Raw genomic sequence first — 23210 nt, 5'->3', positions numbered from 1 at the left:
GGACTAATTTAAATCAAGAATAACATGGATGCTTTAAAAACAAGCTTTAAAAGGTGTTTGATGTGTTTTGGTTTAAGGGTGTAGTTACATGTGATACGTGTTTGTGATACTTAAAAAAAACCCCAAACTCTGACATATTGAACTTCTGTTGCATAACTTTGGGAATTTTGACTGCGTAGACAGATACCAGGGCTTAGCAAGTAGCAGTGCATTTGTTCAGGCCCAGCAGTCTGAAGTGCGTACTTTTTACCTTGGGATAAAGGAGAGGGATTTTGACTTAGTTGAGCCTGTGCAAAAGAAGTTTTTACACCAAGTTAAGTTACAATGCTGTGAACTGCTACCACAGTTCAGCTGATTTGCAGTATGTTGTTAAGATACGGCAGCATTATCATGTTTGATTCCTTACTCGGCAAGGGAACACATGTAGCATTGCTTTCCTTTAGTAGAACCTGCTTGGTTTTCTATAAATAACCGGTCTTGAGATACTAGGGTGGTATACAATGTTGTGAATGCAAGTTTGAGCACTTTAGGTAAAATGCTGCACGCATGCTATTTGTTTTGCTTTTGACACATGAGTCTGAATATTAAGATTGAGGCCAGTTGCATCTTTGTGGCAGTATGTGTTGTAGGGATGTGACATGATCTGCACTAAGTCATCTTTTTGCAATGATACTTCGGTAAATCTCTCCATGGAAGAAATGATTCAGTTTTTCAGAGCTCTTGTTCTTAGAAGTAATTGGCTGATGACATGATGACATTTCAAGTATATTTTTATACACTGTTAGTAAAAGGCAAAGGAGTGAAGAGTTAAGAGAGTGTCAGTTTTCTGTTAACAGAAGTTTGCAAACTTTTTTTATTTCTTGTTTTGTGTCACATTTGTTTATTAGTGAAGAAGGTGAGGAATAAGCTTTAGTTTTCAGGTTTTTTAGTTTAGATATTTTTAGTGATACTTGCTAACTTGGAATGTAGAAGAATGTGTCTTCCATTATGATACCGTTAAGCAAATTAGCTGCTGTCTTACATAATCATTAATCATGATTTTTTTTTAAATGTTCTTGAAGGTTTTTGAGGAGAAATATGTCTGTGATTTGGTTGGAAGTTTTTTAGTGTAATAATCCTGCATTAACCATTAAAATTATTTGGACATTTTGTCTCCATATATTAAATTGTATCATTCTATTACAATTTTGTTTGAATGGCTCTCAAGTGAATTTTTTCATTTGGCTTTTAAGCTTGTGATGAGATTTCAGTTTGTATTTCTGCACAAGACAAAATTCTGATGAATATATTAATGTCTGAATTTCTTCCTTTTTGTAAAGAGTATTAGCTGATGGCTTTCCAGGCAATTCTGTGCATAGGGCTGAGAGCCATGTTCAGTGCTAAGCATATACTGGGTTTAGTGCAGCAATTTATTGGGTTTGAGGGTTTTTTAAGCATAAGGTAGAGCTAATAAATGAATCAGAGAACTGATATTTTTCTAGCTTAGATTCTTAACATTTCTGGTGAGGTACTTATATATTTTCTATGTTGTAGACTCATGAAGACTCTATTAAGGTGGACAATTAACCAATAAGGATCAATAGAAAATACTTAGCTATGCAGCAGTTTGAGTTACCAGTCTTCCTTTCCTTTCAGAAATTTTCATTAGGAGTGTTTAGTCTTTCAAATGTTACTCTGTCAAAGTTTTTATGCTGTGATTTCCAGCGTTCTTAGCAGCAATAGCTTTTAGTTAGATTCATAACAGCTAAGGTAGTTCTGAAAACCAGAAAAGTTAGAACAGTTTTTGAATGTGTAAGGATGTTCTTTTGTCAGATATTTACAAGAAAATAGAATACCAAAGGAATTTTTTTCCTTCAAGTAGCAACCGAATGATTAATTGCAGTGTGGCATAGCATGGACTGAAAAGTCTGTAATACTTACTGTTCCTAGAATATTTTGTCCATGTGGACCTAAGTATTTCCAACGCTAAGCTATGAAAGTTCGGATGACAATTGCATTTCCTTTCATCCAGCCATGGGATATAAAATAAAGCAAATATACTCTAAGGGATGTTACTTTCCTTCTGGATACTAAACATTTTAGGGTTGTGGATTTAATTCTGATCTTGAGACCCAGAGTCGTTTTTCATTATGTTTGTCTCTAAATAAGATCCTAGAGAATAGGAGCTTAAATAAAAAGCCAGATTTCACAAGGCTTGCATGAAATCTTAACAATTGATATTAATGTGAGATCTTGATCTAAGGACACAGAAAGTAAGCTACCATTCTTCTTGATCATGTATGTGGTGATAGCTCAATCTGATTTTAGATCTACAGATAATAAACTTACTATAACTGATATATTATTTGTTGTCGTCTTAGGTATACCAATAACAGTGCCACCACCAGGTAAACTTGTTTAAATTTTCTTCCACATTTGATTAAGAAATGAAAACTTAAGTGATGTGCAACTTACCGACTTCCTTTTAGTTTTCTAGATAAAAGTTCGTAAATACAAACCCATACGTGTAGATGTAGGCTCAGTTATTTTGATGCCAGGCTGTTGACTAGTGGACCTAATCAGCCTGTTTCTTAGATGTGTGCTTCCTCCTTTTCTTTCCATGCTTGGGTTTTTTTTTTTCAGCTGTGCAGAAAATAGTTGTAATTGTTGTTTACTAAGTATTGTTAGATACTCAGGAATTTTCCTATGCTTCTAAATCACTGTGTTTTTGAGAATGGTAAGGTATTTGATTTGAAGCACTGATAATATGCATTTAAAAGCCAGTCTTCGTTAAGCTGGAAAGAATTTCTTGTCTTACAGAATAAAACCTATTTACACAGCGAGAAGCAAATTTTTGTGTTTTACTCTCTGAAATCTGTTTGCCATTATATGCTTAGCCTAGTTCTTTTATGTGTTTATGTTTGTTTCCCCCTCCCATTTATTATTACAGGCTTTCCACCACCACCTGGCGGTCCTCCACCTTCCCTCATACCCACAATAGAAAGGTAATTATCTGTTTGAAATCTTGCAAAGCAATGTATCAATATTCTGTAACTGAAATAAGTTAGTAAGGACTCTTATGATACTCAGTGTTTTATGGATTTTATCTGGGAGCAGGGAGACAGGTTCAGAATTTTACAGAAATGTTACTAGTCTCACCTCTCTGACAATATTCTTTCGATTTGGTTACTTGGCTACTTATTAGTTCAGTTGCGTTATGATACTATATCAATGCCAAGACTTAAGAACAAGGTCAGGGTAATGATTATTCAAGTTTTCTTTACTAGTCTGAAGGCTTATTTAGGTGAACTGTATCCTTTTCTATAGATGCAAATAATCGATTTAGCCACCCGTTCAAGCCCTCATAAGCTATAGGAGATGGCAGAGTTCCACAGAATACAAATTTGTATTCCTGCTGTGTTTGATCTAAGTGTTCAGCTTTAATAGGCCTAACAGGTTCTTTTTTAATGCCTTTTTAATATAGATATACAAAATACGGATATTTTATATATATATGTATGTACATACGGATATTTTATATATATATTTATGTACATAGCTTTATTTTTATGTATATACACACACACACGTATATATAAAAGGAAGAAAAAAAAGTTGGCCAGCACAGTCCTTTAAAAGTATTTATGTTTTACTAGAGGCCAAAACCAGATCATGCACAAAGCTCTCCTAAGAACATGGTGCAAGCCTCTTGCCAGTACTTTGGATTTCACTGCAGGAAGGTGCACACAACTGTCCCTTTGAAATTGAAAGATTCTGTTAGCATATACACTACAGGATGATGATGGTAAACCTCACAAAATCCTCATCTTATGTAATTCAGAAAAACATCTAGCTGGATGCATTTGATGTGCATGAAAGTAAATTCGTTATTTCATATAGTTGCTGTGACTGCTGCTTCTTAAGTAGAGGTTATTGCATCATTTACTTGAGAATATTAATATAGCTACTGAAATATGATGTGAAAGTATCAAGCTTATTGTGGAACGTAGGAACTAGATCTCATAATTTAAAATATTAAGATGTTGGATTGGCCTTTCATTATCATTGGTGTTGTTTTGTCTTTAAATTAATCCCAAACTTACTTCATAATGTGCAAGTGCCTTCAAGAGTAGAATAACACTTAGGTTAAACCCTGCAAAGATAATTCATTCAAGATACGTGGGAAGTACTATAAGGTCATGCAAGAATTATATATTTATGAATTATGTCCTGTGCATGTAGCATCCTTTTTAACCTTTCTGGTTTTTACCTACTTGAATTGGCTAGCACTGAAAGAATCAGCCTAGAAAATGTGTAGCTAATTTAATAGTTTATTTATAGAACTACACATTTGAAGTCCACCTGTTCTTAGATACACTCACATACCTACTTCTTAACATAAAGAATGAGGTTGGCTTCACTCATGAATGAAGCACATTGAAGCAATTGCAGATTAAGTTCAATATCTGTGCAGAAACATTTTATGATACAAGAAACATTTGAAATAGAAAATTCATTGAAAATACAAAAAAGCAACTTTGGCATAAATAATTTCTGTTGAAAATTTTAAGGAGAGAGAATGTGACTTTAAACTCCTGTAATACATATTTGTGTTGACAGTTTCCTTAATGAGTAATGCTCAAAATGGAGGACTTAAATCCATTTATAACAAACATTTTGTTTTATTCTGTGTGGTGGTTAGAATTCAGGGGAATACTATTAGAAGTACATATTTATTCATTAGGTAGCTTTGGTAAATGGCATTTTTACATGTATTTTCTTTTCAACAGTGGACATTCTTCGGGCTATGATGGTCGTTCTGTTCGTGCATTTTCCTACGGCAGTGGTGAGTAAGCGTGCTGGTTTTGGAAATTTTGACTAGTGCTAGATTAAATTGCTTGATACGCTCATGAGGATTTTTGCTAAGAGACTAAGCAGGTCCTTACAGTAATTCATTTTGAAAGCTCATTGCCTACCATTATAAACAAATATGTGCTGTTGCAAATTTAACAGCTGTTGGTAAATACTGTTATTTTGCTTGCTTACTCATAATGCTGGTTATCTTTCCACACTGCTTTTGCAGAATTCTGATTTTAAAAAATAATACACTGTAATATGGAACCTCACGGCAAGGAATTTCTTCTGTATGTCCAGTCTAAACCTACCCTTTTTCTGTTTAAAACTACTGCCTCTTGTCCTGTCACTACAGGCTCTTGTAAAAAGTCTCTCTCCATCTTTCTTACAAGCCCCTTTTATGTATTGAGAGGCCACAATAAGGCCTCCCCAGAGCCTTCTCTTCTTCAGGCTGAAAACTGGAACAACCTAGGAGAGACGTGCCAAATTCCTGATGATTTTTCATGGCCTTCCTTTGGACCTGCTCTAACATGTCTTTCTTGTACTGGGGCCCCAGAATTGGGTGCAGTACTCCAGGTGGAGTCTCACAAGTGTGAAGAGAGGAAAAATTACATCCCTTGACCTGCTGGCCATGCTTCTTTGATGAAGCCCAGGATGTGATTGGCTTTCTGGACTGCAAACTCAGACTTTTCTGGTCAGCTGGTTCATACTTAATTTTTCATCCACCTCTACCCCCAGGTCCTTCTCTGCAGGCTGCTCTCAATCAATTCATCAGTCAGTCTGTACTCATACTGAGGATTGCCCCAACCCAGTGAGGGACTTGACGTGTTGGCAGTCACTGCCTCTTGCCATTCAGCCCCATGCCTATTGCCTTTTCTTCCAGCTGACTATTTCTGTCTCCTTGCTCTTTGTTCCATTGGACCCTAGCTGCTGGGAGAATGGTAGGGAAAATTCTGTCTAGTTCTAAGGATACATAATGTTCGGCACAGGTCAAACGTTCAGATAATGTATCTCTTCCTAAGTCTTTAGAGAAGATACACAAAATGACATTTTTGAATGGCTTGTAATTTCTTGAAGTTGGAGCTGTTTCTGGAGTAATAAGTGATACTTTGTCAGCATTGAAAGGATCCTCATCAGTTATCAAGTGCTTGCTTGCATGCATGGAAGCTTGTTACGTTTCCAAGAATTCTTGACGGGGCAAACAGCTCATTTATGCTAACTACTTTTTTAGCAATAATTGAACTGTGTTTGCTGAAGTTCTAGCAAAAAGGTAAAGCCGAGGTAGACAATTGAGATATCCAGGTGACTATTTTGCTGAAGCTTCAACATCTAGTCACGCAGAGTATTTTATGGAATGCATTCTTAACAGTCATTAGTATGTACATTGCATCTAATATACAGTCTCCAATTTAGAATGTTTTTCATTTTGGAATCTCCCTTGTTAGAGTTTGCTATTCTGTCAAGTGCTGTCAGAGACACAAGAATATTTCCATATTTTATGTTGACCTTCAGAGGTGTTGGCATGTGTATGTTGTTGCAGTACCAGTATTAGAAAGATGGCTGTCATCCTGATGATGCCAACATGGAATTTGAACTCCTTCATCAGGGTTAAAAAATAATGTTTGCCTTTTTATGATTATGGAGACCAAAGAGCACAGCCTACTCCCATCTTCCTGCTGTATCTGGCATCCCTACTGTTGCAAAAGCTTTTGTATTTGCAGCAAATTGTCTGTCTCTGAGCTGTGCCCGTGACTGGGATTTTTGGATCTGTAGAGGCTCAGTGGTATTTTATTGCTGCTGTTCATCTCTGAGTGAAACATGTTTTCCTGGCCAGCATCTTACTGTCACCGTCCCTGTCTCACAATGTGATTGCTGGCCAGTATTTTACCAGTGCTGTGTGTGTATCAGAACTCAGGTAAAGTGAGGGCTCAGCCGCACACTAGGGTACAGATAATAATTTTAATTAAGAATCTCTAAGTATGTTTATTTAATAGTTGCTTTGGATGATAGCACTGAATCTCCAACCCGTTGTGTTCTTTACCAGCCCGGTTATATTTCATGGCTTTGTCAAAATTGTCGGGGATATGGAGCATGTTACAAAAACTACCAATCTTGATTAAGGCTCCAGCATTTCTTCTGCCTATTCAAATTGCAAACCTCATCCCTCGGTGCCTATTCCTTGTGTCAGGCATGTTGCCCACTGCAAGGCCATTAGATAGGTTGCATAGTAAAATAATATTCTTGTAGCTTCAAGAATATCTATTTTGTCTTTGTGCTCTTCCACTGCATCAGTGAGGTTTCTCTAGTTTGATCTCAAATCCTTTCACAATTCACACTTTTTCACAAATCTGCTTTGCCATCAGATCTTTGAATTTTATTGCGCTGTCAAAATATGGCATTGCATTTGGTCTGCCAGTGAAGCGACCTGTATGCTTGTTCGCTTTTTCCTCAAGCATTTCTCTGTTCTGTGCTCTAAATGTTCATTATATCTTATGAACATGCAAGAAATTTAGCATTACAGAAACAGTTTAAGAGTCAGTATTTTTTGAGGCACAAAGAAGTTGTATTAAATAGTTTGCCTTATACTGTGATACCACGTGGCTTTAAATTTTTAAACCACCTCCAAAGCAGGACTTAAGCCTCTAAAGCTATTGATTGTTCAAAGCTCCCTCTCTTCCTGTTTTAAAAATCAAATAAAACTTTAGAATTGTCCTTCTTTTTGTAGAAATTATTAGAACAATCCATGTAGGAATACTAAAAGTGACAAATTACTTCGTTCTAAGCATTAAATGCTGAACACTACTTCGTATTGGAAAGTAAGTTTCTTGTGTGTTGTGAATAATAACTGGTGAAAATCTAGATATAAAAATGTGCAGAGTATCAAATAACTGGTTTATCTCATGTTATTGGGGTGAAAATGACATACTTCTGTCAGGTGTGAATTACTGCAGATGTGGGGGAGTAACCAAAATTTATCATAAGAGTTTATGCTACCATTCATAATTGTTTTATAGTATACATTTAAAGTTAAGTTTACACTTTAGATCAGAATATTCTGGCAGCCAGCGGACCATACGTATGTTGTTGACATAGTGGCAAGTCAAGGAAATTAACAGTCTTTAAAGTCCAGCTGGTTTTTTGCTATTTCTGGCTGCCTTCCTTAGAAGACTTTCAGGTTTTGGCAGTATAATGAACAGCATAGTATTGTATTAGGATATTTTTTTCTGTTAACTCCTTATTCTGTCTGTAGTTCTGAAATGAAACAGTGTCAAACATTTGTTAAAGGCAAAACCTCATATAAATGCTTTTTTAAAGACTTATAATGCTTTTCACTGCAAATGTAGTTTAACAATGAGGTGTTTTTTCCTGCTCCGCTGCCTGCTCAAAAGGTCTTTTGTATTCCTCCTTTGGATGTTTGGCAAACTGCTGTCTTAAGCTTCCACCAAAGCTTTCTGGGGCAGGCATACCCCAGATGTAGGCAAGGCAGTCTGAACATAGCTGTCAGGAGAAGCCACTGATTTTATAACTCGAGAGTATTAAAAGCAGCATCAGTAATGCACTTTACATTGTTCAGTGAAATATTTATGTTAATTATGTTATTAATGTCTCTTTGTGACACCATGGAGTCAAGTGAATATTGTTCTCATATTATAGATAATGGAGTGGAACTCAAAACAAACGATTTATTGAAGGCTATGTTATCATTGGCTAGCAAAGCAGATAAGCAGAAAGTGGGAAGTCCTCTGTACTGTAAGTCCACTAGAGAGTGCTGTTTCCAGTTAAATCCACAGCCCTTATTTTTCATTGACAGGATATATTCATGGGACTTCTGAAGAGGGAGGGCAGAACAGAACAATTGGGGCATTAAGACTAGTAGCTGTTTATTACATTGGAGTTGGGAGAAAGCAATGGAGAAGCACGTCCCTTCTCTCTTCCCATTGCTGTTACGTAAAAAGATTGTGACTTTAACTTCTTAAGCATATCGTCCTTAAGATAATACAGTTAATTTTCTGAATCTATTATATTTTAGCAGCAATAGTGATTGTGCTGAGTATTCATTAGAAATGGTATCTTACAAAGTGTAAGTTAGGAGCATTAATTTCTTCTCCCCAGAATGAATTTCTGGAATTTATTTCTAAAGCTGCTGTTACAGCTGTAATCAAAAAAGTATGTCAAAGCACAGTATAGAATATAAATCAGTGAATGAGAGCTTTGTAACTAACATATTTTAAATACAATGATTTTAAAGGACAAAACAAAAAATAGTAGCATCTAAATATGAAGTTGGAAGTATCCTTTTTCCTTTTTTTTCTGAACTGCACTTGGAGAGCCACTGAGTTTCACAGGCAGTTTTGTTTTCTGGTTGTTTTTGTTTTGTTGTTCCCCCAAAACACAGCCATTTGATCACATAAAATCAGATTCTTTCAGCAAATCTTTGCACAGTGTGGGGGTTTTGTGGGGGCTTGTTTCTTTTTCTCCCCCCCCCCCCTCTTTTTTTCCCAAAGGGATTTAGACAGTCTGTGGGGTATATCCTGGTTCTAGATAACTTCATCACAAGTATTTAAACGAGTGCCAGAGGCCTTTGTTAGCATTTATTAGCATGGAAAAAATGCAGTTTCCTCAGAATTAACTTTTACGTGAAAGGGGAAGACTGAAAAGTGTCATTGGAGGAGGCTGACAAATGCCTGTGTGTTCATGCATAAGTAGTATTGCAGTTTTCATATGGTATCTGATTTTGTTCTTTCTAATACCCACGTCTTTTTCTTTAGTCACCTTTCCGCACCTTGCAGGTTCCGCTCCTTCGTGGTCTAGTCTTCTGGACACCAGCAAGCAGTGGGATTACTATTCACGAAGAGAGAAGGACAGGGAACGTGAGAGAGAGCGATCCCGAGATCGGGATCGGGACCGGGACCGAGACAGAGACAGAGACCGAGAACGTACCAGAGACAGGGAAAGGGACCGAGATCACAGTCCAACTCCAAGTGTGTTCAACAGGTAACTGAAATGTCGTAAGCATGCTGTAACCCTGTGTCTGTGTTAGTGTACTTCAGCATTACAATTTAGTGTTCAGTTGTATATTCTGAAGAGCCGGAGGTTGCAGCTTTCTCCCCTTCCCCCTTTTATCTTGGAAACTATAACTAAATTTTAGAATATAAAACAGAAGTGTAAAAAAGACAGTATACATCCAAACTGGTCATAGTGCTTTACAGGTTAAAGGTGTGATTTAAGCCCTGTGTGTGATATACACAGTTTTATTTGACATCAGGAGTTCTAGAAAAATCTGTGGAAATGCTCAGTGAATCTTCGTTGCCAGTTCAGTGCTAAGAGTAATGTGGGGCAACATTTGACCCTAATTAATGGTGTTACTAGCTGTTAAAATTGTTAGTTTGGTCATTAGCACTGGCTGGGTAATATCTGTCCTATCTTTTTTAAACTATTATTTCAAGGTCAGAAGAACTTTTATGCATTTCCAGGCAGATGATGACAGTAATGACAGATAACTTCATTCAGCTTTCAACTCTCTGCTTGCTTTTAGAGTTAAAAAGCTCCAACTGTTCTGTGGTTCATGTGCACAAGTATGAAGCAGTTTTACATTTAATGTTGAGCTTGTTTGGAATAGAGTAGAGGTCTGTTGGGTTACCAGGTTTATCTAAATTTACTTTGCTCAGTTTTAGCAAATTGTCCTGATGCCTTTGAGTTGTTTGGGGTTATTTTGTTAGGTTTCAATTTTTGCAGAATATACATTAGCTACTGGGTAGATAGTTTTTACCAGTGGTTTTACACTATGGAGTATGAGATCATGTGGAGTCAACATTACTTCAGTTGAAAGATGATGTTTTTTGCATGATGATTGCTAGCTGAAGACCCAAAGTAGGTACAAGATAGGGAATTTTCCATGTATGCTGATGTGGTGATGTCCTCTGCCGTGTGCATGTGCTATGTTCCAGGGTCAGTTTCTGAGAACTCAAGACCAATCTAAACATCTGTTTCTCAGACAGCTTGATTGAAGGCCAGAAAGAAGCCTGGTCATTCAAGGGTGCTTGAAATGAACCTTAATAGCTTCCAGGCCTCGAGAAATCTCTGTGCTGCTGCCAGAGTTATCTGTAAAGGAGGGGGAAGAGCAGGCCTCAACTTTTTTATGTGACTAAATTATCCACCATCTGTAGTAAAGCTGTTGCCACATGGCTGTGTAAGAAAACGGGAGGCCCTTAACTAGTGTAAGTTGGTTTCGGAGTCACAGAGAAGTTGGGAGAGGCTTAGGAGAGAACATGCAGACATAATGTTTTTTAAGAAGGTTTATTTTCAGTTCTGTGCACTTAGGAAAATAAAATTAAAAGAGCTGTGAGGAGGAGAATGTGAACTCTTTTAGAGACTATGCAGATTCATTATGTTCAAATTCCCTTTGTTTAAACTTTGTTCAAGCAGCACTGTGGTAGGATTTGGAGTAAACATCATCTTCAGCTTTTTACTGCTCAGAAATTACTGCTCTCATTGTTTTTAGCAGTTCTTTTCCAGATAAGCAGCCTGTATTTGTGCTATAGTATCTCTTAGAACTGTAAGAAGATGGAATTATTTTTATCCGTATAACCAAAATGTGGTTGAAAATGAATCTTCAGCTGTCTTTATATTCTGCTCTACCTTTACACTGCTATGTCAGATGAAATTATGTGTTTTTACACTGTATCTCACTGCCCCCTTGAGAAGATGCCGTTCAGACTGTTGTCCCTTCTGCAAAGACTGTTTTCTTTTTTTTTTTTTTGCTAGTTTCAAGTCAATTTGTTGCCACTAAAAATGTACACTTTGGAATTTGATTGATACCTTACCATTTTGTTGTTCTTCCTCACCAATGTGAAAAACAAAACCAAAACCCAACAACTGTATTTCTAAGGTCCTGGAACCCAGTAATCCCATGCAGCAGAGCCGATAGCGGTCTGTCTGGCTAGAAAGCAGCTTTACAGGAAAGGACTTGGTGTCCTGGTGGAGAGCAAATTGAATGGGACTCAGCAACTAGTGTGTAATAAAGGTCAAAATGCATCGAGCCATGTCAGAGTGTAGCCCACAGATGGAGAATGCCATTATTCCCCTTTTATTCAGCACTTGATAACACATGCAAAGTTCTGTGCCCAGTTTTGGGTCCCTTGATACGGAAAAGAAGACACTGACAGACTGGAGAGTCCAGTGGAGGTCTGACAAGATAGTTAGCAGGGCTGAGGGGACGGAGTTTTTTTAGCTTGAAAGGAGAAGTATGAGGAGGATTCTTAAGGCTGTTTTCAAAATCTAATGAATGGTCATAGAGAAGATTAAGCTAGGCTCTTTCTCGAGGTGCACAGAGAAAGAACAGGACATAGTAGTTAAAAGTCATAGAATCATAGAATCATAGAATAGTTAGGGTTGGAAAGGACCCCAAGATCATCATAGCAAGGGAAATTCCAATAGTGAGGAAATAATCCCAAAAGGAGCGACCAGGTGGTAAGACAGGTTGCAGAGAGAGATCATAGAATCTCCAGCCTTGTTGATGCTCAAAACTCGACTAAACAGGCCCTGAGCTGCCTGGCCAGACTTCTGAGCTAGCCCTGTATTGAGGAGGGGTTAGCCCAAGTGATGTCCACAAAGTCCGTTCCAGCCTAAATCCTTCTGTGATTCTTTGTTGAAGGTTTTTTTAAATATATGGGAAAGCTTTTTGAATACCGATATAAAAAGCTTGGTATCTCTACCAAAGTGAGATCTCCTGATTTGGGAAGTTAACAGCTTGGTGAAGCTGGGGTCTGTTTTGAAAAAGTAACCAAAGGTGTAGAGAACAAAGATACTATGGATTGGATTGGTTTGGGGCTTTGCCAGGAGGGCACAGGTAACTGTAGATCCTCTTCCACAGGTCAAAGGCTGTAGTGCTCTCAGTGTTGTCCCTGGAAGGCTTTGATAACTGTATTGTAAGCCCAGATACAAAGTGGGGAGGAGATCACTGCTGTAACATTGGGTACATGACATTTATCCCTGTTCCTTAAAGCTCCAACACACTGGGCTTGGCAAAATGGTATTTTGCTTTACTTATAGAAAGGTTGCTTATTTTCAGACACACTAGCTGTCATGTTTCCTTAGTAGTTTTCCAAAATAAGGTTTATAAAGGAGTATCAATAATATTTTAACCTTTTCTAGAGTGTTTTAAAATAGTTGTGTAACAGAGCAAATGCAGACTGTGAGTTAATGTCGAAGGCTTTGGCTCTTAGCTTTGAAACCAAGCTGGAAGTCTGCACGTAGCCATCTTAAGCTCTTACAGCAAGCTCATCAGAAGGCAATGTTAGACATTAAAATTTTCACTTTTTAATTAGACAGTCATCATCAAAATGTTAAGTCTGGGAAATAATATCACATGCTGGGAGTAAACTACAGTTGAATTGATTCTAGCTTTCTCTATCCGTGCAAGCCTGCAGAAATGAAAGGTTCCTAAAACTGATGGCTAGTGGCGCTTCAAAGGTGTTTTAATACAGGAGTCCCCCATGTAACAAAATTTTTCAGTGGTTGTTCAAAGTCAGATCAGCCCTTACCTTTGGTTATAACTTTTGGTAGATTTCAGAACCTAATTTTAATTTAATTTTTAACATCATACTTCCCCACCCCACCCCTCCCCCCCCTTAAACCTGAGCTTTATAACTGGATTTCACCAGGCACATGCTGTCTTTATGGTGCTGCTTTCTTACACACCAAATTAAGACACGCTTCAAACATAGATGAAATGAAGGCTGTCATTCTGGACTTACTAACTGCTGTGCAAGCTAGGTTAGTCTTCTCTTCCATTTGGCTTGTCCTTGAAACTAGCAGTTGGTACCAACCTTCATCTTTCCATGACATTTCATTTCTAAGTGTTGGTTTTGCCTCTTTCCCTGAAGCCTAGAGTTAGTTAGGTTCTTATGAGAAGAAATACTCAGTAGAATGGGACTTGAATTGTAAATGTCTCCCCTACACTTCCCTCCTTTCCAATAGTAGAATAGAAATTTAAGGGTAAAGCAATGATAAATGATTGATACAGATGATAGAAACGGGTTAAAGGCATAGGACTGGAGATTTCAGCACTCTTTAAGATCGGGGATTTGTTTTCTCCCTTGCCCTAACCCCTCACCCCTGGTTTTGGATATCTCAGCGAAGCAGTTGCATTTCTTTTCGCATTCTGGACTATAACCTAGTGTGCCTTAAGCTGGATGTGGAGTAGTATGGTCAGAATTCATGTTCTGTGACTGTTCTGCCTTTATTTTTTACAAGTTGATGTGTGTCTGTAGTAGGGTTTTCTTATGGGAGAGACATTAGGTTTAACATAGCCTTTTTAAAAAGTGTTTAATGCCGTTGAATTTTGGTTTTCTCTTAAGAGGGAGGGGAACAGATCAGAGAAGTGATAGTGGCATGATGCCTGTGAGGGATACTGAGCACCAGCACAGGCTGGCCAGAGGGGTGGTGGAGTCTCCATTCTTGGAGATACCCAAGGGCCAATCTGGACATGGTCCTGGGCCACTGCTGGTCCTGGTGGCTCTGCCTGAGTAGGGGTTTGGACCAGATGACCTCCAGTCATGCCTACCAACCTGAACTGTTCTGTGATAATATGATCTGTCACAAATGTACATTATGGGATCTGATCAGCTTATTCTCAAATCTGTAGTTTTAAGTCCATTATAAAATCTTATACATGTTACACAGTTTTGTAACAATACAGGCCCCAGTTAATGCAGTCATTTTACAGATGGACATATTGTAACTCTGAGATCTTTAGTACTAGCTGTAGTTTTTCTGATTTTGATATGTGAATGTTCTTAATGTCCCTTAGAAAACCAGGATTTTTCTGCAGGGCATTTGATGCTTCCCTACAGTGTCTCTAAATTGCTAATTTTTGAAATTTGCTTCATGATATAATCCCACAGAGTTTCATAGCAAGACTAGAGCCCAAATTATGGCAAATAAAATTGTTTTGATCCAAGTTCTCACTGCTCCAGGACATGAGAAATCTCTCGAGCTGTCAAAATACGAAAATATGTTCTTAAATAAAGCCTTTAAATTCTTGTGTAGCCTGTAATGTTTAGGGGGTTTACCAGCATTGTGGCAGGGCTGCACTCGCAGTAATCCAAGAGAGGAGTGGAAGTAGAGGCAGCATTGGCACTGAAGACAAATGAATTTTGAAAGCAACCCAAAACACTGAGTATATGTTACTGTTGGTCCCTTTGCACCCAGCTCTTCCTTTCTTGAAGCTGATGTAAGGAAGTAAATAAATGGTACCGATACTTAATTTACGGAAATGGTGTAATAGTCAAAAAGTGTTCTGATAAGTGTTGAGCTTTACACACGCTGGTCTGAACATAACTAAAGTTTATGTAGGTTTGGACTTTATTTGCCGCTAGATACAGGTTTGAGCTAACTGCTTGGTAATTCCTGTATAAACGTGTGACCCTGTTGTACCTTCCATTTTGTTGAACAATCCCCTTTCAAAATTGCATTAACCACAGAAGTCTTAATGTGTAAGGTGAAGAGTTTTAGTGGCCTTTTAGCATACGTGGTGGATCTCATCTAAAAACTCAGCAGCAACATTAATATTTTTCTATCTATCTTGCGAGTGTGTAAGAATTTCTTTTTTAGCATATATACTGCTTGGTATTACTGTCCTGAAAATGTCTCCTTTTTTAATCAGTGATGAAGAACGATACAGATACAGAGACTATGGGGAAAGAGGCTATGACCGCCATAGAACAAGTAGAGAGAAAGAAGACAGACACAGAGACAGGAGACACAGAGAAAAAGAAGATACCAGACACAAGTCATCTCGAAGGTTTGATTTTTGAGGTTTTTAATAGGATATGAAAGACTTGACCAGCTTAAAAAAATAAACTTTTAAAAGAACCCCAAACAAACTGGAGTTTGTGGAAAGACTGTAAATACTTTGATGTACTAATTGGAACAAGTCTGCCGTATAAAATGTGGACAGACAAAAAGCAATGTTGGCCCCAGGTAACTTCATGCTGAATGATGTATGTGACAATCTTAGCTAGTGAGCAGAAGTTATGAATTTGGGGAAAGATGGCTAAAAAGGTGGGTTAGAAAGAGGTGGAGTGAAGCTGACATTCAGCAGCATTAACGTAGGAACTGAACTATGATTTTTAGTAAGTAAGATAACCCTCGCGGTCACTTGGTAGAAATTGTTCAACTTGATACTTTTGAAGTTAGAAATAAAGGTTGAGTACAGTGAACATGGTCAATAAGAATGTTAAATCATTAAGAGATGCCAGTAGGAACATGACTTATTAAAAGTACTGCTATTAGAATATGGGTTACAAATGTGAAAAATCATTCCAATTTCCCAACAAAAAGTATAGGATGGGGGGATGTATGCACCATTCCATGAAAAATTCATTTTGGTGCTGACATCCAAATACTGTATGGGATGGAGCAGGTGCCAATTTTCAAATATGAATGCAAAGGCTGTCTTTATGGTACTCTGTAATGAAATGATGCCTGTCATGCAATTGTTTGAGTGATTTTTTTCTCTTTATTTAGTAACAGCAGACGTCGTCATGACAGTGAAGAAGGGGATAGCCATAGAAGGCACAAACACAAAAAATCCAAAAGAAGCAAAGAAGGAAAAGAAGCCAGCGGTGAACCTGCTCCTGAACAGGAAAACACTGAAGCTGCCCCTGCAGAATAGGCTTGTGTGATTTTTGTCTACTTGCATATATATTAGTGCCAGAAATAGATTACTATAAATCTTGTTATTTTTCTGGGTATTAAAATAATTTGCTCTTAATCTTGTTCTGTTAGTTTGAAATCAAAGTTTACTTTGTTGTTTGGTTTTCTTTTTTTTTTTCTTTTTTTTTTTTTTTTTTTTGAAAATAAAAGAATGAATTTTTCATGTTAAGATTCCTGGACTGACTTTGTCTTTTAAGTGAGAAGACATCTTAATTAGCTAGAACCTTGTGCTCTTACAGTATATGTAGGGCTTAAGTTATTTGCATTAAAAGTGTCTCCTCTTTTTATAAGCCACTGGGAAGGTCATTGTTTTACTGAATTTAGAAACAGTGTACATTCACTTCATTATATACCAACATCTGGAATAGTGTGGGTTTAGTATAACTTTTAGAATTCGTATTTGAAAAGGTCCATCTTTTACTACAGGGCCAGGCAGTTATTGCACACTCTTGTCTTCAAGAATCTTGTACTAAGGTGAAATGAAAAAAAAAATAGGGAAACTGGGAAAGGTGCTGATTGGTCTTAGTCTGATGGAACACTCTGATACACTTGGTAATTATGTCTGGTTTGTGTGGGTGCATAAGGGTGAATTAATCTGGATAATCATCAGTGGCTTAAGAGAAAGTTCATGTTAGTCTTTCTTCTAGGGGAACAGCTCTCCTTGTCATGGTAAAGATTAACAAATATATCCTCTTCCCATTGCTAGCTTGTGAGGAAAAGTTAACACTTTGGAACGTGGTTAAATTGCAGAGAAAGGCAAAGAACTATTTTTAGAAAAGATATAAGACCATCATCACTATCAGAATTACTCCATCCATAACAGCATCAAGTGTGATTGTCATGGTGCTGTTTAGAAGGCTTACGTTATGGTATTAACAGAGTGCAAAGTATGTCCTTAAAAACAATAATTCTATATTAAAAGCCTATATTTAACAGTATTAATCAAACCGGGGAAACTGGGTTGCTTGGTTTTGGATGAAAAGAATGTCTGTACAAGTACACAGTTACAGTTATTTTTTAATTATTTTAGAAATTTAATTCACAGTTTTACAGACTAACAGTACTTGAAAGTCTTGAAAATACCAGCTTCGTGCTGACCATGAAAAGGTACACATAATCAAAGTGCTATTACTGTGTTGGATAAAAACCTTCACCTCATTTTTGCAACTAGAAAAAATGGCAAGAAATTTTACCATAAGTTATTCAAGGATTTCTTTTTGTAAATCAAAATAAAGTGAGTGAGCAGGAGCTGCTGCTCCTGACATTTCAGTATTATTATAATGCATTAAATATACATATATATATAAAAAAGAAATACAACAAAAAAACCCTTAAGAATATGGGGAAGGAAAGGCTTAAGTCTGTAGCTTAAATCACTCTGAAGTGATTTTCTGACAGATGTCTCTGCTTTGCCTAAATTTGACTTTTCTTGACATGCAAATTGACATTTCACAAACCTTTTCTTTATAAATACATACTTGACCTCCCCCGAAAGCAAAACCTGATGTTCCTCTCCACAGAGTTGTTTTATAAAAAAGTGCCAGGCCAGGACACAATTGTGAGAGTAATTTTCCCCTTCAGTTCTTTGAGCATCCGTGCCAAACAGGCATGCAGCATTCCTGATGTGTTCCTGCCATTGACAGCAAGGAGGATGTCGCCACATCTGAAAAACCAAAGGCAAATATGAGAAATTGAACGAGGTGACTTCTCTTAAATGTTTGCAAATGCTAAAGCATGTGCTTGAGGTGGGAGGAAGGGGTAGAAATGAGTATTTCTATTCCTTCTCTAGCTAAATATTGTTCATGAATAAGGGAATAAAGCAGATGAAAATACTTGAGTGTTGGTTTGTTTGGTTTTCCGCTTAGAACTTAATTAGACAGGTTTGAAAGAAAATAAGATATAGTTCTTTCAGATAGGAGAGATCCATGTTCTGAACAACCTATGTTTTTTAAGACTTCTCAATTGATGTAAGTTTGCTCCATGATTCTGCATTCACTCTCTTAAAATGTATTTGTGTTTGCAGAAAGGGTGGTTGGTTGGGTTTTTTGAAGCTGGGGGGTGGGAAAGCTGCTCTGAGCTGGCATGCTTTGTACTACCCCAGAGATCAAACTGACTTACTTATCTTTATACTTATGTACTAGTGATTGCAAGACAGCTGAACACATGCTACTATGAAGACAAATCTATTAAAGTTCAGGACACTTATTTCCGTATCTGGCAGAGTTAGTTATGTATCAATGAGTTTCCCCCCCCACACACACACACAGAGTCTTCATGAAAATTAGTTTTAACAACCCCCCACCACCGCCCACCAATGAACTAGATGAAAAACTTAAATGCTCCATTTCATTAGTTATCGTTACCTAATTCTGCCGTCATTATACGCCGGTGTTCCCCCAACGATGGATTTGATGAAGAATGGTTTGTTTCCAGTGCGTTCTTCATAACCTCCTACGATGCTGAAGCCAAGACTTCCAGATGTATTTCTTCGTAATACGATTTCTTTGCAGCTGTACAAATACCTGAAACAAACCAGACTAGTTAAATGTCTTAACTTCAGATTCTGATAAACCATTAATGATGAATCTGCCTTTTCATACACCCACAGAGTGTCTTCAAGGTACAAAACAGCAACAACGTTCCACGGTATTAGACACTGATGCTTCCTTCTGTTTTTTGTACTGCTGCTTGCCACAACCACAACCAGTTATCCTGAAAGTAAAATTACTTGTAATCTTGGGGTTAAAATAGCAAATAAATAAGTTGTTTCAGAAGGTAAGAATTTATGCAAATAATCTAGTTGCAATTGAAAGTGATGGAGAAAAACTGTTCATGAATAAAGGAATAAAGCAGGTGAAAATACTTGGGTGTTGGTTTGGTTTTCCCCATTCTTAGAACTTAATTAGACAGGTTTGAAAGCAAATAGGATATAGTTCTTAGATGGGAGTGATCCGTGTTCTGAACAAACTATGGTGTTTAAGACTTCTCAGTTGATTTAAGCTTGATCCATAATCCTGCATTCACTCTCATAAAATGTGTTTGCAGAGGAGGTGGTTGGTTGGGGTTTTTTCAGCCGGGCGGTGGGAAAGCTGCTCTGTGCTGTCATGCTTCATACTACTCCAGAGATCAAACTGACTTAGTTATCTTTATACTTACTCATATATAGAGAGTATATAGCATATATATATATATGCTAGACATAGAAACTCAACTGAGACTGCATTTAATATTCATAAACTATTATGCCAAAACCTGTATTTCATTTACCTTGTGTTTCATCATTACATCCTGTGGTACCCAGGAATGATTGAAGAGCCTGAAAATCCTTTTGCTATTCCCAGTCTGAAGTTATAGCCTAGTCTATGGCAAGCAACTGTTACAAGCTCTATTCAGAGACTCAAGGTTTCTAAGAAACAGCTGACACTTCTTCTGTAGAGGGATAAATATCTAAGACCAATATGTCTTGTTTTTTAAAAAATTTATTTGTCAAATAATGCTTTTGCAGTATTTCACAGTAGGGTCTTACAGTAACACTAGATTAGTCCCCTGGGACCTACAAATATTCACCTGCTGCCAGGGTGGTAGGTATATAATAGCTGCACAAGAATTCACTGGCTGCTAATGTAAGAAACAGGTGACATTTGCTTCTTCCCTTAGCAGCCAGGCATTATTACTTTACCATCTGTGGACTTCTTTAATCTGCAAAATCACTTAAACCCTCTATGTTTGATGGTACTTATCAAGGTCATGACCAAGTGATGCCAGGATTCAGCTATTAGTGCTCTTACCTAGTGCTGATTTTGGGGAGCAGGGGCCTGGTCCTACACTCAATGCCTTCAGGAGGGCACTCAGCTAAAGCCTAACAGTATAGAAAAGAAATAGCTGAGCAGGTAGACAGGAAAAGAAAACACAGTGAAGACAAACAAGGCTTACATGTGTTCTATACATGCAGGCTGTAAGGTTCCTGGTTACATGGTCTTTGTCAGTCCAGAAAGCATAAATTGTTATTAAAGTGTGTGCTGAATCTAATTAAAATAGACACAGCGTACCAGCATCAGGACTGTTCTCTCTGCTGAGGTAGAGGAAACACATGGAAAGCTAAGAGCAGCAGAGAGCTGCTGCTGTCCTGACTCTTAACACCCTGTGCTGCCTTTTGCCTTACTGAAGGGATAGGGTGTAACTGGCTGTGACAGCAAAGCAGTGAGGTAGGCAAGAGGAGAGGTGCTGGGTATGGGGAAATGGGAAGAAAGGGTTTTTCCCCAAGTGTTTTTGTGTTTCTTATTTCTGATTCCCAATACCCATGTTGGAAATGAAATGTTTTGAGTTAAATTCTCCAACCAGGACTGTTTTGCCAACAACAAAGTGTAAATGGTGAGGGATTTCCCTGTCTTTACTTTGACCAGTCAGTTTTCTCACTCTTCTTCCTATATCCTCTTGTCTTGCTCGGGGTGTTGGGTTGTGTGGGTGCTTGATGCAGCCTGGGTCCAGCTCCTCGCACAGGCCATAGCCTGAGGAGTGGATAGGTGGTATGGAAACAAAAGCCCCAGTCTGTGTGTTTTGATCCTGTTAAACTGCCATAACTCACTAAACTGCAACTGGTCCAAGGAGAGCCGTCTTCTGCCTTGGAAGAGAGCAGCTCACAGTGTTCTGCCTCTGTCTGTAAATACTCCAAAAGCTGAGGACAAGGAGTAATTTGTGTGTGAACTTGCCTCAGATTCAAGATTTGAGGATAAACAGTGTCTAGACACAGGGTCCTATCGTAAGAAATAATATAACTGAGCATCAGTTACTCATGCAGAAGGAATTTAAAAATGCCTGTTTTCAAGTAGTTAAATGTACAACTCCTGCTGCTTTTTGCAAAGAAAGAGCCTTACGCTCTGGGAATGAAAACCAGCCTGACTTCAAGAGGGCTTCAGCAATGACCCCCTCCCATTCCCCCACCCCATTACAGTAGACAAGTGGCAGTGGAATTCGGTAATATTTGCGAATTGCTCCCATCAGAGCCCTACAACCTGAATGGACTTAATTTGGGGGAGTTTCTGTCCTAATTCCATGTTTTATGCCCAGTTCTACCCCTAGTGTGCAGAATGACTTTGGCCACCTCCTGTCTTTCTCATCTCGTTCTGCAGATGAACAAAAGCACTCGTGTGGAGTACCAATGTTTGTAAATGTTATGACAGGATGATCTATACGTTATTTTTAAACGCTAGCTGGGGGAAGGAAACGTGAGGAGAGCAAAGAAAGGCGAGCAGGAAAACAAGCAAGAGTAGAAGAAACATCATGGGGCTGGGGAAACAGTTTTCACCAGCTGCTCCGCATTATTGCCTTTGTGCATGCTTCACAACATTTCCCTCCAACGATAAAGGCGACCTGTCTTCTTCAACAGCGAGCAATTAAATTAGCTACCCTGAAAGCCTTTGGGCAGGAATGCTTAAGGTCCTGCGTCACTGTTTCCTCCCAGCACCCAGGCCGCAGCCCCTCCGCTCGCATGCTGGCCAAGTTTTGACAGATGTCAGATGCACATGTGAGTCTATTTTATAACCACCGCACATTGGATTGTGCTACAGAAAGGACAGAGGAGCTGTTTATGCATTATCAAGCCATAGAAAAGTGACCACAGCCGATTTTAAGATCTCATGAGGAAAGGGACAAAATCTAAGTGAGATCTACAAATGTTAAATTATGCCAGATGGCTTTTCCAGGGCTTTGAGCTTTGATGTAAGGAGTCAGATAACCTCTTGGATTCTGCTGCTACCGACTTGAGCCCGAAAAATGCTATAATTCCCTGACTCTCAATCTTTGTGTCTCTTGGCTCTGCCCATCTCTGTAACAGGTATGCAGTGCCTGGGAGAGGGGCAAGTTCTGGGCTAGCATGGAGAATGAGGCATTTACAGTACACCGGCCTCGAAAGTGAAGAAAGCACTTTTAATCATGTAACTATTATTAACATTAGCCTGTTTTCTACTTCCTCAGTCATGGATAGAGGTCTGTACACATCCTCTAGCATTTAGCTCAACTCAGCACATTTTATGGGACCATCCTTCACAGGATTTTCACCAAAACTCCGTGTGTTTGGAACAGAAAAGGGAAGACTCTCTTGTTCCCTCAGTTCCCTGAACCTGAGCAACCTTTGCCAAGATGTACCTGTCAGACATCTATTTGGACAGAGAATGATTTTCTCCAACAGCCTGGAAAACGTTGTGAGGCTGCTGGCAATGCCTGGAGATCTAGTGGGATGTGATCTCCGCCAAAAGCAAACAGAAAGCTAGATAAGGAAAGGTTAAATGCTCAGCCTGGAGCAAAATGAGTTAATGTGGTACACTGTCCTAGTGAGAGAACTTATTGAAGGACTTCCAGATGTTTGGTGTGGGCCCTGGAGAATCAGTACAAGAGTGAGAGAGTAAGCGGACTCATGCCGGGGAAGACTGAAGGCTCTGATAATACTAATGAGCAAACACAAACCTGATCCTCGTGCACCTCTACTCAACCAACCAGCTACTAATAAAGATGCAGTGCCCCCATGTTACTGTCATGTCTCATCTTTGCTGGTCCCTGTCTTAGTCCGATGTTCAGAGCAGTGTACCAGCTCAGCATACCAATCTCCCTACTTTTCTTTGACAGAGAAGGGCTGTGCTGTGCTCTGTGCACAGCACCGCAGC

General features: G+C 38.4%; 2 protein-coding genes across 11 annotated transcripts in view; one reads left to right on the top strand and one right to left on the bottom strand.

Annotated features, from left to right (window-relative positions):
* The window catches only part of FIP1L1 (factor interacting with PAPOLA and CPSF1), a 41570-nt gene extending 24884 nt beyond the window's left edge, over window positions 1-16686 (top strand). For 2 of the 6 annotated variants that reach the window (XM_065697297.1, XM_065697280.1), the window contains 7 exons: window positions 2361-2387; window positions 2930-2984; window positions 4770-4825; window positions 8488-8583; window positions 9603-9828; window positions 15500-15637; window positions 16363-16686. In XM_065697297.1, the coding sequence (XP_065553369.1) occupies window positions 2361-2387; window positions 2930-2984; window positions 4770-4825; window positions 8488-8583; window positions 9603-9828; window positions 15500-15637; window positions 16363-16510 (746 nt within the window). In that variant the 3' untranslated portion in view covers window positions 16511-16686. The remainder of the gene's footprint in view (window positions 1-2360; window positions 2388-2929; window positions 2985-4769; window positions 4826-8487; window positions 8584-9602; window positions 9829-15499; window positions 15638-16362) is intronic. The other 4 variants (XM_065697324.1, XM_065697304.1, XM_065697287.1 and 1 more) reach the window with 3 other exon arrangements.
* Window positions 16687-17550: 864 nt separating this feature from the next.
* The window catches only part of LNX1 (ligand of numb-protein X 1), a 91192-nt gene continuing 85532 nt past the window's right edge, over window positions 17551-23210 (bottom strand). For all 5 annotated transcript variants that reach the window (XM_065697242.1, XM_065697250.1, XM_065697271.1 and 2 more), the window contains 2 exons: window positions 18915-19073; window positions 17551-18214 (listed from right to left, as the gene is read on the bottom strand). In XM_065697242.1, the coding sequence (XP_065553314.1) occupies window positions 18079-18214; window positions 18915-19073 (295 nt within the window). In that variant the 3' untranslated portion in view covers window positions 17551-18078. The remainder of the gene's footprint in view (window positions 18215-18914; window positions 19074-23210) is intronic.

This window comes from Lathamus discolor, chromosome 1 (genome assembly GCF_037157495.1).
Source record: "Lathamus discolor isolate bLatDis1 chromosome 1, bLatDis1.hap1, whole genome shotgun sequence".
Lineage (NCBI taxonomy): Eukaryota > Metazoa > Chordata > Aves > Psittaciformes > Psittacidae > Lathamus > Lathamus discolor.
This window is presented reverse-complemented; position numbering and strand designations above follow the sequence as displayed.